General features: G+C 37.2%; 1 protein-coding gene across 6 annotated transcripts in view; it reads left to right on the forward strand.

The window, feature by feature from the left end:
• The window catches only part of FOCAD (focadhesin), a 99,786-nt gene extending 87,610 nt beyond the window's left edge, over window positions 1-12,176 (forward strand). For all 6 annotated transcript variants that reach the window (XM_040655530.2, XM_046905347.1, NM_001195603.3 and 3 more), the window contains 8 exons: window positions 2,158-2,273; window positions 4,522-4,779; window positions 5,326-5,415; window positions 6,519-6,696; window positions 8,018-8,115; window positions 8,901-9,152; window positions 10,211-10,286; window positions 11,727-12,176. In XM_040655530.2, coding sequence (XP_040511464.1) covers window positions 2,158-2,273; window positions 4,522-4,779; window positions 5,326-5,415; window positions 6,519-6,696; window positions 8,018-8,115; window positions 8,901-9,152; window positions 10,211-10,286; window positions 11,727-11,800 — 1,142 coding nt within the window. In that variant the 3' untranslated portion in view covers window positions 11,801-12,176. The remainder of the gene's footprint in view (window positions 1-2,157; window positions 2,274-4,521; window positions 4,780-5,325; window positions 5,416-6,518; window positions 6,697-8,017; window positions 8,116-8,900; window positions 9,153-10,210; window positions 10,287-11,726) is intronic.
• The last annotated feature ends 54 nt before the right edge of the window (window positions 12,177-12,230 follow it).

Raw genomic sequence — 12,230 nt, forward strand, 5'->3', positions numbered from 1 at the left:
TTATACAAATTGCCAGCAAAAGCACTAGAAATCACTGAAATATACAGTGTGGAACAAATACTTGCTAGATCTAGAAAAGATTTGGAAACAAATGAAATGCTTTCACTGTTAATTGGGCTGAAACTTTTGTAATCTTGCAATGGATAGTAGAATCTTTTGTAAGAATAAGTGAAAGAATTTCCTATATTGAGCTGTGCAGTGCATACTAATGCAAATTTGTGTGCAACTTCATGAATAGCTGAAACTTCTTAAATTCTTGGGAAATTTTTTTATTCCTGTTTTTTGCTTAGGACTCTGACTTTTGTAAATGAGGGGAATTCCAAAGGAAATTGTACCTCAGTTTTGTGGCAGTGTTTTTATTAACTTCAGTCCACATGATAGTCTGTTTTCAAATACCATTTCTCTAGATTTTTCCTCTGTGTTCCTTTGGAAGTTGCACACTCTTTTACATTATATACGTATACAGAAATAGATCTTCTGGTGTACTAATAAGCATTATTCAATTTGTTTTAAAAAGTATAATTCAGTACAGTTGACCTAGCATTCAATCTAGAAGCATAGAACTAACACAATTATGTTGAAATAGCTATGTCATGAATATTTGTATGAAAAAGTGACTATGTATTCAATTCTCTTGGATTCTTACATGACTTTTATCCATGAGCAATTTTACAAAACTGAAATGCTTCAAAAATTCTACTGTGAAATTTATCTGTAAAGTTATAGCGGATAACAGACTGCTTTCCTATCTTAAAAAACTTATTGAAGTTGTTGAGCAAAAACTATATAATGTGATATAGGTGGGATCTGTTATTTAACAGTGCTCTGTCAACGAACATTAATAAATTATTACCTGTGATTTAGTACTCCAAGCTAGTGAGACAGTTTGAATTGGTTGACAAAGTATCTTCTAATAATTTTATCCCTTCAGAGTTCGTCCAGTAACATAACATCTAACGTAAGATCTTTTAAAGAGCCTAAGTATTAGATTCTTGTAGTGCATGAGCAAAGCAAATAATTCTAGTGAACTGTGTAAAAGTCATGTGATACAGATGACCATTGCCTGGAGAAGAGAAGACGGTGGGGTAACGTCATTGCAGCCTTCCAGTACCTGAAGGGAGCCTACAAAGAGGAGGGGAGTCAACTCTTTGAAAGGGTAGATAATGGCAGGATAAGGGGAAATGGTTTTAAGTTGAAGGAGGGAAGGTTTCGGTTGGACATCAGGGGGAAGTTCTTTACTATGAGAGTGGTGAGGTGCTGGAACAGGCTGCCCAGAGAGGTTGTGGAAGCCCCATCCCTGCAGGTGTTCAAGGCCAGATGCATGGGAGCACTAGATATGGAGGTTGTTGGCCTTGCCTGTGGCAGGAGGATTGGAGTGTGATGATTCTTGAGGTCCCAAGCCATTCTATGATTCTGTGACCACTTCAAAGAACATTTGACTATCAAAGCACCTACTTATATTTTATGCTGACAAGAATATCTGATAAGTAAATGACAGTGTGATACCTAATGTTTTTGGTTTTGTACTGCTTTAACAATCATGAGCTACATGGAAGCTATTGCATTGCTCAAAGTCTCTCTTGAATATATTTACGACTAGTTATTCTATTAAGAAACAGGCTGTACTAGTCACTGAGAGGTCTCTAAAAAGAAACTGATAACAGAGATTTTATAACTATTATAGCCTCCATGTGCTGTAAAGCCTTCCCACATGTTAAACTGTAGAATTTTGCAGCCAAGCACCAAGAGCATTAAGAGTGACTAACCTCTGTTCTGTGACATGTTACATGAACATATATAGTACATGGATGTCTATAAGCAGGTACACAAATGCTAATTTCTCGTACATTTAGCATGATGGAAAGGGACTAATTTATTTTATAATTAATCTTTTTTTTTTTTTTAGCAAGGAACATTTAAATTTATATTTTCTTTTCATTCTCATGTTTTTCTTATTGAGAAAACTGAATTTGTCCAAGCATGAATGGGGAGAGGAGAATTCTACAGTGAATGTGTTGGAAACTCTTAAGTAGCAGCTCTATAAATGGAGTTTCACCTACAAGTGCTCAAGTAGAATGATAGCCTTCATCTTATGAGTTGAAAATAAATTTAAAATTAAAATAATTTATTGCCTAATTTTTATTTTGTTTGTTTTAGGTGATGAGATAAAATATCTCTGCCTTGAACTGGCTGCGACACAAGCCCAATCATCTCAAAATGCTGCAATGCTTCTAGGGATGTGGGTGGCACCTCCTCTTGTTTACAGTCTCAGTGTACGTATGTCAGAAAATCCATGCAACTTCAGCACCTCTTTCCTAAGAAATTGCTCAGATAGTAATGAAGTTTTGAGTGTCAGACTGTAAAATGACAGCTGGGTTCAGAATTCTGCAGAAATTAGTACTATTTAGCATCTTTTTGTAATGATAGACTGGAGTATCTTGTCTGGGACCTTCAGGTTCAAGACAAACTTAAGATATGCACCATTGTTTTTGTTTTGATCACTTAAGATCTTTTGCGTCTCTTTCATTTCCTGCTGCATTTCTGATAATCTAGACATGTAAGAAGGCATAGCATATAGGGAACAAAATTGTTTTTCAGTATGTTAGTTGACAGACTTGGAGAATAGTCCTATTTATTTGTCCGAAATCTTGCCTGCTTCTATTAGCATTTCTTGATTTAGTAAAAGATGTGACTTCTTAAAAACTTAACTGTGTAGATAGTTACAGACACACCTATAGTAGAATCAAATTGAGGCTGATCCTCCCTTACAATGCGGGTATTTTATGGAGGTTCAATATGGACTCCATTATATAGTTTCTAAAAACTTTCTGAATCTCATAGTGCACTTGACTGTGCAGTTCCATTAGTTTATTCTAGATGAGGAACAGGTTCAGGACGATTCTCAGAAAATCCAGTGTGGATTCTATGATCTCTTCCACTTCCTTGAGGGGGGATGTCTTTTGTCTTGTGATTTTAAATTAATCTCCACAGATAGATAAACACTTTGTGGCTGTTTTAATGTATACATTTGATGAGGTACCAAAAAGCAAAGTATTTGGTTTCTGAGCTCCAGTTTCTCACTGCAGTGTGGATTTCGGGTCATAAAATGGACTCAGCCCCAGGATATATTAGTTTTTTTTTTTTTTTTTCAAGATAATTGCAGTTTTCTTCATTTACCAATAATATTAATGGTATTAGGTGCATCATACTTCTGTGCGTGGCTGCCTAGGTAAGGTCTGTATGTTTTGTGTGGGAATGCAGTGCGCAGCATACAGGGAAACCCAAAGTTTTCTGCCAGTACAAAAGGTCTTTAGTAAGAGAGAGTTCATTGAAAAGAAGTTCCTCAGTTTTGAAGGAAAACAGAATTTTGCCATGTTTGAACTCCTCCTAATTCAAGCAATCCTTAAAAAGAGGGAAGAAATGAGACATACTTATGGAAGAGATTTGATTTAACTGACGTAGAATGCTTTCTGAAGTGCTTTATTTGAGCTGCATTTTTTCCTTTTTTTCTTTTTCTTTCTTTTTTTTTTAATACTTAATAATAATAGTTGAATGTCACATTCCATCTGAACATGGAATAAATATTCCATCAGAAGAGGGGTGACCAACAGGACAAGGGGAGGTGATTGTCCTCCTCTACTCTGCCCTCGTGAGACCTTAGTTGCAGTACTACATCCAAGTCTGCAGAACACAGAAAAGATGTGGAGCTTTTGGAGAGGTTCCAGTGGAGGGCCATGAAGATGAATCCAAGGGCTGGAGAACCTCTCCTGTGAAGACAGGCTGAAGTAGCTGGGCTTGTTCAGCCTGGAAGAGAGAAGGCTACAGGGAGACCTCATTGCAGTGTTCCAGTATTTAAAGGGAGTTCATAAACATGAGAGAAATCAACTTTTAACATGGGTGGATAGTGATACGACATGGGGGAATGGTTTTGTACTAAAGGAGGGGAGATCTAGATTAGATGTCAGGGAAGGTTTTTTTTACTAAGAGAGTGGTGAGGCGCTGGAACAGACTGCCCAGAGAGCTTGTGGATGCCCCATCCCTGGAGGTGTCTAAGGCCAGGTTGGATGGGGCCCTGGGTAATCTGATCTAGTGTTTGATCCTAGTGGTTGGCAATCCTGCCTGTGGCAATGTAGTTGGAAGTTGGTGATCCTTGAGGTCTCTTCCAACACAAGCCATTCTATGATTCTGTGATTATGCAGTTAGAATATGAAACTAAGTGAAGATTAATTCTGTTTTTAGCACAAGAGGAAATTATTGGATTCCTTGAAGCATACTAATTTATATCGTGTAAAAAAATCACTTAGTATTTCAAAGCAATTTAAAAATTTTCTTTGGTCTGTTAGATGATGAGTGATACCTCTTCATTTGTAGATTGCTTCTGTGTAGTACAGGGAACAACTGTGAATTGAAAACCAATTCCAAATATTTAGACCAATCAGAAAGACCTAAATGTAGTGAAGATAATTAATTTGGAAATTACAGCAAACTTTAAGACACTCTCACCTTCTGTTCTCTTTTTAGACAAAAACACAGAAATACCTTTTCATGTCCTTGTCCCTGTGGATGAAACATGTTGCAGAAGACAAGCTACAGGCTTTTACAGAAGTGTTTCTGGTACAACAATTTGAAGTGAACCGCATAAAAAACCCAGAAATTTGCCAGTGTGTTTTACAGGGACTCGTGCAAGCAATGAAAATTCCAAACCCTGCGCAGTACTGCTGGGGCTTTTTGTGCCAGGCTACTGAGAAAATATTTGGGCTTCTACCAAACAAAATTCAGGTAAGGAGTACCATATGAGACATATAAACTTTGGTTATTTTTACTGATGTAAAATCCCATCTTTTTGCACTGACTCATCAGATTTGAAAAATGAAGTAGGATGTAAAATTTTTAGTGAGAGCAGTTAAAATTCCTGCATAATTTCAATTTATGTTACTTTCAGATATTCTGTTGATTGAGTTGTGAGGACATTTTTATACAGTTTTCCCCCTTAAATAAGTTGGTAATGGGAAAACACATTATTGGTACTGAAATAAATGGTACTGAAACAGAAGCAGAGAACAATCAGAGATGTTCTTTTTCAACAGAGGATTCAGCACCTTGCAGTGATGTAAAGAACTGCCTAGATAGAGAAAATATCTGCAAGGAAGGACAGTTTTTAAAAGTGTTAAAAAAAAAAAAAAAGAAGAATATATATATTTTTTTAATATGTAGTGCATTGAAGTTGTCATCATGATCATTAACAAAGTTCCCAGACATAGTGGTTTTAATGAAGAAGAAATCTGGTGGTAGATGTCCAAACGTGCATTTACTTTTCTGTTGCAGAGAAGTGAACTGGAGATGTATGTCAGTGTAGCAAAATGTATCTCAGAAATGGCTGATTCAGAGATTGATCGCATTGTCCAGATCTCTAAGGTAATGATGGTTTTCTCCTGATCTTTTATCACAAAATTACATGAAATAAGCATATATTAACATTTTTCATCTTACAGAGTGTTTTAGCTGCTGAAGAGCATTGTTTGTTTAGTGTGTCCTGCGTATGGGAATTTTGGCACTACTCTACAAACGTCAGAGGGAAGCAAAAGTGGTCAGTCCACATCCAAAACTTTGTTAAGGCACTGCTGATTTCACGCCAGGACTTCGAACTGGACTGTTATTAAGAATAGGAGTGGTGTTAGATTTTCTTAGTCCAGTAGTGCAAAAAACAGAGTGTAGCCTTCCTGTATTAATGTAACTACCAACAGAAACAGACTGTAAATGCATCCTGGTGAGAACTGTTGGATTTTTTCTTTTGTTAGAAAGTGAAATGCTTCAACTGCACTGTCTTTCATTCATGACTTAATATGCTGTATTTGTATTCATGTTCAGAGTGTTTCCTGGTAGACAAGATGGCTAAAGATAACAGTGGAAACTTTCAGCTTCTAGCTTATCACATCAGCTAGCAGTGGAACTCTTAGCAGCTGAAAAATACTATATGCTGAGGAAATAACCTGTGTGGACAGACTTCATGAGTTTAGAGCGGGTCTTTATGAACAAATATCCATGACATAATGCCATGCTAGTCCATATACTGGCAGATGCACTGATCAGAGAGAGTGAATCGAGCATTTAAATAGGTCAGGGAAGCTGAACTGTCATTTTCTTCAGTTCTTATTTCCACACAGTAAAGAACCTCTTTTGTCACTAAAGGAAATCTGTCATGCAAGAAGATTTGGATCTCAAGAACTATCACCATGGCTCATTTCAGTTTAAGGATAAAAAGTTTAAGTGTAAAACTTAAAGCAGTATGGAAACAATCAAACTGTACTGAATTGCACTTTGCTTGATTATTCAGATGTATGTAAAATTAAAGCACTGTGTACAGTCTTAGGTTTCCTAATTTGTCTGAAAGAAAAATAAGCCTGCTAGATAATCAGAGAATTCCTTCCCTTTTTTTTATATAGAAGAATGCATCATATCTTTCTGTTTCCACAAAGTAAGGTGTATTTTGATTTATTTGTTTCTCACTGTGTTTGCAGAACAATATGGAGAAGGCCATCTTCACCAAAGTGTATTTGATTTCTCAAGGCAGACTGCCTTTGAAGAACTTAAGTGTTGTGATCGAAACTTCGACAGGCTATTACCAGAAGGAGTCTATAGTATGGATGTTCTTGCATAGTTTCTATCACTCCCGTATTGTGAGCCATGAAAACACTGGTAAGACCAGCCTTAAAAAAAGGATCAACAATAGTATCAACAAATACTAATGGGTGTGCACTGATATTACTTATATAGTTTTAACATAGTCTGATTCAATTGTTTTTAAACTTCTCCAATCTTCAGAATCCTTCAGCTTTTGAAATACGTATAACAAATACTGATTTTATGTTTTTCTCCATTTCTTTATGGTTCCATGGATCAGCAGTGAGTCATATATCATAGACAAGTGATTTGCTGACCACAGCTGTGACTACATCTTGTGTCTCCTAGTTGTTCTAGTCTTTTGGGTAATGTTTGAAATACACATAGCAGATCAGAGACCTGTGCCAGTGCAACCCTGCTGTCCTTCAAAGCTCGTATCTAACTTAGCAGTGTGAGACAAAATAAGAGTGTGTTTCTGTGAGCCTGGCTGAGCCAAGAGAGCAGCTTGCTTTTGAACTCCTTGTGCTGAGTTAATACAGGAAACAAAACTGTTCTTCCTCCTCCCCACCATAACTGATAGTTGTCTAGTGGGTTATACGTTGGTTGGCTCAGCTCAGTTTCTGATAAGCACTGGAGCTGATGCAAGAGAAGTAACAGAATCACACAGTAGGATAAATGAGGAAGAAACAAGTACAAGAGGAGTGAAGAATTAAGTCTCCCCGTTTTCATGGCTGCAGGACCTTAGGCTGACTATTCACAGATGAACTTCAAAGTATTATGTCGTTCATTCATGTCTGAGGTCCAAACTGTGATTGAAGAACTTAAACTATTAGTGCGTTTTGAATGAAGTGAGGTTCCTTTCACTGAAAGAGGAAGCAACAAGGAAAAGGGCATATGTGGGGGACAGCGGGAGAAGGTAATGACACAGTCTCAAAGCTGAAAATGAGATAAAGGTGGTTATTAGTTTGTAGGAGGCAGAACTGAATTTGGACAGAAGACTTGAATTGATGAAATATGTTCTATCATTGAGTTGAGGGCATGTTTTAGTTCCATTGCCTGACTGTATTTTAATGATCCCAAGGGAAAAACCTTGGGGAGGTTTTAGGTTTCAGAAGTATTCATGTCTGCAGAGCAGCCTGCCATTACATGAAATTAATCTTGCTAAACATTTCTTTTTCTGCATGTACAGTGTGTTGCCAACGTTACAAGCAAAGGCTGTGTACTGTGTAAGTGCCTGTATGCCTTCTGCCAGTGGCAGTCATGAAACAAATGTGACAGTGGTATTGCTGATGGTTGTTCCTCCACAGCTGCTGCCATTGTGTTTCCTCACTCTTGATTTTTAAGGACAAATAGCGCACTGTGAAGTTTAAGTGAGCCAATATTCTTTTTCTTTTAGGAGTGATGAAAAGGATGGACTGGCTGCTGGACTTGATGGGCTACATTGGAAATTTAGCATATACATCAACACCTGTACAAAATGTTGATCTTAAAGAGGTACATGCTGCGAAAACCATTTGCAGGTTTCAGGGAGAAAAAAAATTTGGTGTAGTTCACATTCTTTCTCAGCACTATTATTCCCTATGCTTTCATATTTTGGAAGACTTTCATTTTCAATTTATGTTGCGAATGTGCATTAAAACTCTTACTTTAAATAACTATAAAATCTAAATTGTGAGAAATGCTATAGGCAACTAAAGGAAATTGTTGCTCGTAACTTACTGGATATACAGCAATTAAAGGAAACTTTGAGTTTACAAGTAGAACTGTCTAGGGAGATTAGAGTTCTGCACCTGCTGTTTCTCTGGGAGGGCTTGGGCAGTTTTAAAGTACTAATATTGTTAATTATAACATCTGTTCAGCCATTAGTCTTCTGTCTTAGGACACCAAAGAAGCTACATTTTTTTGCATTGCTACAATATTTGTCAACTGTTTTAGCACACAAGCCTGACCCTTGACAGCCAGGTTACTGTAAAAATGTTATTTGCCCATTTTAATGAGATGTGGGTCAGCATTAAACTAAGGGATGGCTTTATAGGAGTGTGTTTTTGCTTCTCTTTCTGTAGACATTTTAGTTTGATTTTGAGTTGAGGGAAAAAAAAACAACCTTACACTGTTTTTTAATCCATTAAGAATATTAAAAACTTTTTAGTTGTTATATTTTGAATCTTCTGTGGATTTTCAGCTGATTACTTTGAATAAACTTCCATTTGTTATTTCTTTTTTTTTTTTTTCTCCTGCATTACTCATTTAATAAAATGTACTTTTATTTTCCTTTTTAGGTTATAGATTTCCTTCTGTGGCTGTTTGCAGGTTCTGTAGTGGCCTGGGCTGACCATAGTGCACCATTACTGCTTGGCCTCAGTGCTTACTGGTCACCATGGAAGCACCAAACAGTATTACCAGAATTGTCTGATGATCGTGTTGGAAAGCACTCCACTGACAAGCTTGCTATGCAGGAGACACTAACTCTTCTTCCCAGTAGCATTTCCCTTTTGCTAGCTAAAGAGCCTTGGAAAGAACAGACACAAAAGGTATGATTGCTGGTAAGCTTTTTCCGAGAGTCAGAAAGAATCCATTCAAAGTAGTCAGCTGAAGTCTTAAGTGCACCTAACACAGGATCTTGTTTTTCTTTATTCACACTCGATTTTACTTGTCTCAAAATCTTTGACTGTAGTTTCTCAAGTAAAATTAGAGTTACAGAGACAGAAGAAACATTTCAAGAATCAAACTCTTGAGGGAGAATTGGCTGCTGGTAGCAAGTTGGTTTTGTAAACACAAAAAGGCAGATCCACTAGAGCTGGACATCACCGCTGTGGCAATGTAGGGCAGTCAGTGATCTTTGTTTGTAATGTTTAGGTTTCCTTTTATTTTCAAGTATTTCATTAAAGTAAGTGTAAACAATTATGCTTAATTTGGCAAGCCTATTGCAGATTGCTTATCATTGAGATATGTGGAAATATTATTAATCCATAGATTGACAGCTAGAACCTCTGATGATTGGTTCCTGCATGCTTTTGTGCTTTGAGTTCCCTCTCAGAATGCAGATGAAATGTAGAAGTGGGGTATTAATATGCAACTGCATGATTAGGCTTTGGGGAAGAATCTGACACCATGTTCTGAAGATCATTCCTATAGGGTTGAAATACCATGTTCTCCTGAAGGCACCATGCACTGCTAGAAAGATGGTGAGAAATGAGAGAGTTCAGAAGAGGGACAAATACAGTAAGAGTAGTGAAGGATTTGCCTTAAAACATTTGGACAAGAGATTGATACAAAAGGGTTGTATTAATAAAGATGTGAATAGGCAAGAGGAAAGGGTTTACTGTGCCTTCTTTTCTACAAAGAACTCTTGCTTACATAGTAGGATGGAACAAAAGTACCAAATCCAGCAGTGGAAGAAATTACACTAATGGTGAGGTGCAGTTTGGTTAGTTTGGGCAGAAGCTTGATAGGCCACTACCTCTGATAACTGTTCAAATGTAGTAGCAATCTGATGTTGCTTATCAAACTGAAAAGAATTTGTGGTGTTTAGATGCAGAGACTCTTTTAATTCAAGTCTTTTTTTTTTTTTTTTCATTTTAATCTTTAGTTTATTGACTGGCTTATCAGTATGTTGGAAAGTCCTAAGGAAGCATTATCAAAATCTTCTACAGACCTGTTGAAAGGTAGAGTATTTTTAACTGGTTCCTTACTGTTCCATAACTGTCAATACAGAGAAAAATCCAGTTATTAAAAGGAGTAAGATGAATCCATGCAATTAGCATATGTAGGAGAGCTATATTTTGTCTTTAAGGGAACCTTCACAAGTAACATAGGGTACCTGTCTGTGTCACCTTTTTAAAGACTTTGCTGTTTTATCTGCTGCCTCTTGTGATATTCTACTGAAGATGTAAGTGGTCCCCAGGGAGATAACTGGTCCTACAAGAGTATTTAGTGATAGCTCTGTCAATCGTTTTTGAAATTAGTTTTAAAAATAAACATACTATTTGTAGAGCCTCCAATTCTAGAATAGAAATTACAAAACAGAAATTATTCTGATGCAACTGAACTGTGGGGAAGGGAGAAGAGACAGACAGTGACAGCCCAGTATTGATGTCTAACTGGTGTAGTGAGTCACAGAATGGTGGAATGGGGTTATTGAAAAGAAGGATAAAAATAAATATGGGAGATGCACAATTTACAGTAATATAACTTGACCCTACCTTGAACTACATTGGTCAATTTGAGATGTAGAAGTGTGATACAACCTGTGCAGATGATTTTAAGGGGACACCATAAATACTCTCCAGTGAAGGAAGTGTGCTTTTTCTTCTTTCCATTAACGCAAGGCACTTCCTTTGAGTCACTTGATTTGTTGGACCTAAACACAACTTCTTGTAAGCTGCTTATAAGTTGTTTGCTTTACTAGAATAATTAACCTTGCTTTTGAAGTTCTTCAACTTCTAATCACTCTCTGATAAATCTAAAGATTCCCTGACTGTCTGCTTACCTTCAGTGGACTCAAGTTTAGTATAGCAGAAACATGCTAATGGATGTTGGAAAGTATTCTGTAATCAGAAAATTCCAGTGCACACAGTATATTCTCAATATGCAGTGGTTGAGATGAGTCAAATCCCTCCTGGATGACTACAACATGAGTGGTTTGGTAAAAAGCATGATCCTTTTGAATCAAAGAATCAGTGAATTGCACTGTCAATCAGTGAACTGAGCAGTCCTTCCCAGAACCTCCTATCCCCTCCCCCTACTCTTGGATCCCTGGTCACTGAATTGAGGCTTCCTGCAGACTCAGTTGATATACGTACTGCTTCAGAGTGATGTTCTAATTAGAAAGTGGTGATGAGATGTGATGTCAGTGGAAGACATGCCATAAAGCAGGTGAAAAGTCTAATACAGAATGACATTTCAGAGGGATGTAGAGACTAGTGTATCTGGGAATAGCAGAAGTAGCATCAGAAGCTGTCAGGCTAAGAAATGAAAGTCATGAAAAGAGTCCGTAAAAGGGGAACTAAATCTATACCTGTTAGTAAAATGACTAGGAAGAATACTCACACATACTTTTCAGTCTAGACTGCACATATTAAAGTGATTTTTCCTTGTCTTCACAGTTACGCTTCTGGCCTTGAGATCTCTTGCAGAGTTCAAGAAGAAAGCAGTGTGGACTAAAGCTTATGGCTGGTAGCTGCATGCAGCATCTTACCATGTGAAGAAAACTGAAAGCATAAAGTTACTATTCAGGCATCAAGAAGACTAATTTCAAAGATGTTTCCTGTCAAGAGTTTTTTGATTTTATTTTTATTATTATTTTTAATCCTCTCCTCCTCTCCCAAAGACTCATATGATGAAGAAAAAAAAATATTTTTCACTAGTGGGGTCGTTCTCCTACAGACTGTGTGGCATGGTTTGAGCTGTGCTGAACCCGAATGAGAAATACGCATTCAGCTGTTTCAGTTGAGTTGTTTCGGTGACACCTGGGAGCCTCAGAGGCTGGAGTGGTATGTTCCAAGCTAAGTGAGCAAGTGGAAAAAAAAAATAAAATATTATAAGGATTGTCTGGATGTGGCCTGTTTACTGAAGTGTGTTTTAAAGACTTGAATTAGTACTAGTTTTGA

The sequence above is a fragment of the Gallus gallus genome, chromosome Z (genome assembly GCF_016699485.2).
Source record: "Gallus gallus isolate bGalGal1 chromosome Z, bGalGal1.mat.broiler.GRCg7b, whole genome shotgun sequence".
Taxonomy (NCBI): domain Eukaryota; kingdom Metazoa; phylum Chordata; class Aves; order Galliformes; family Phasianidae; genus Gallus; species Gallus gallus.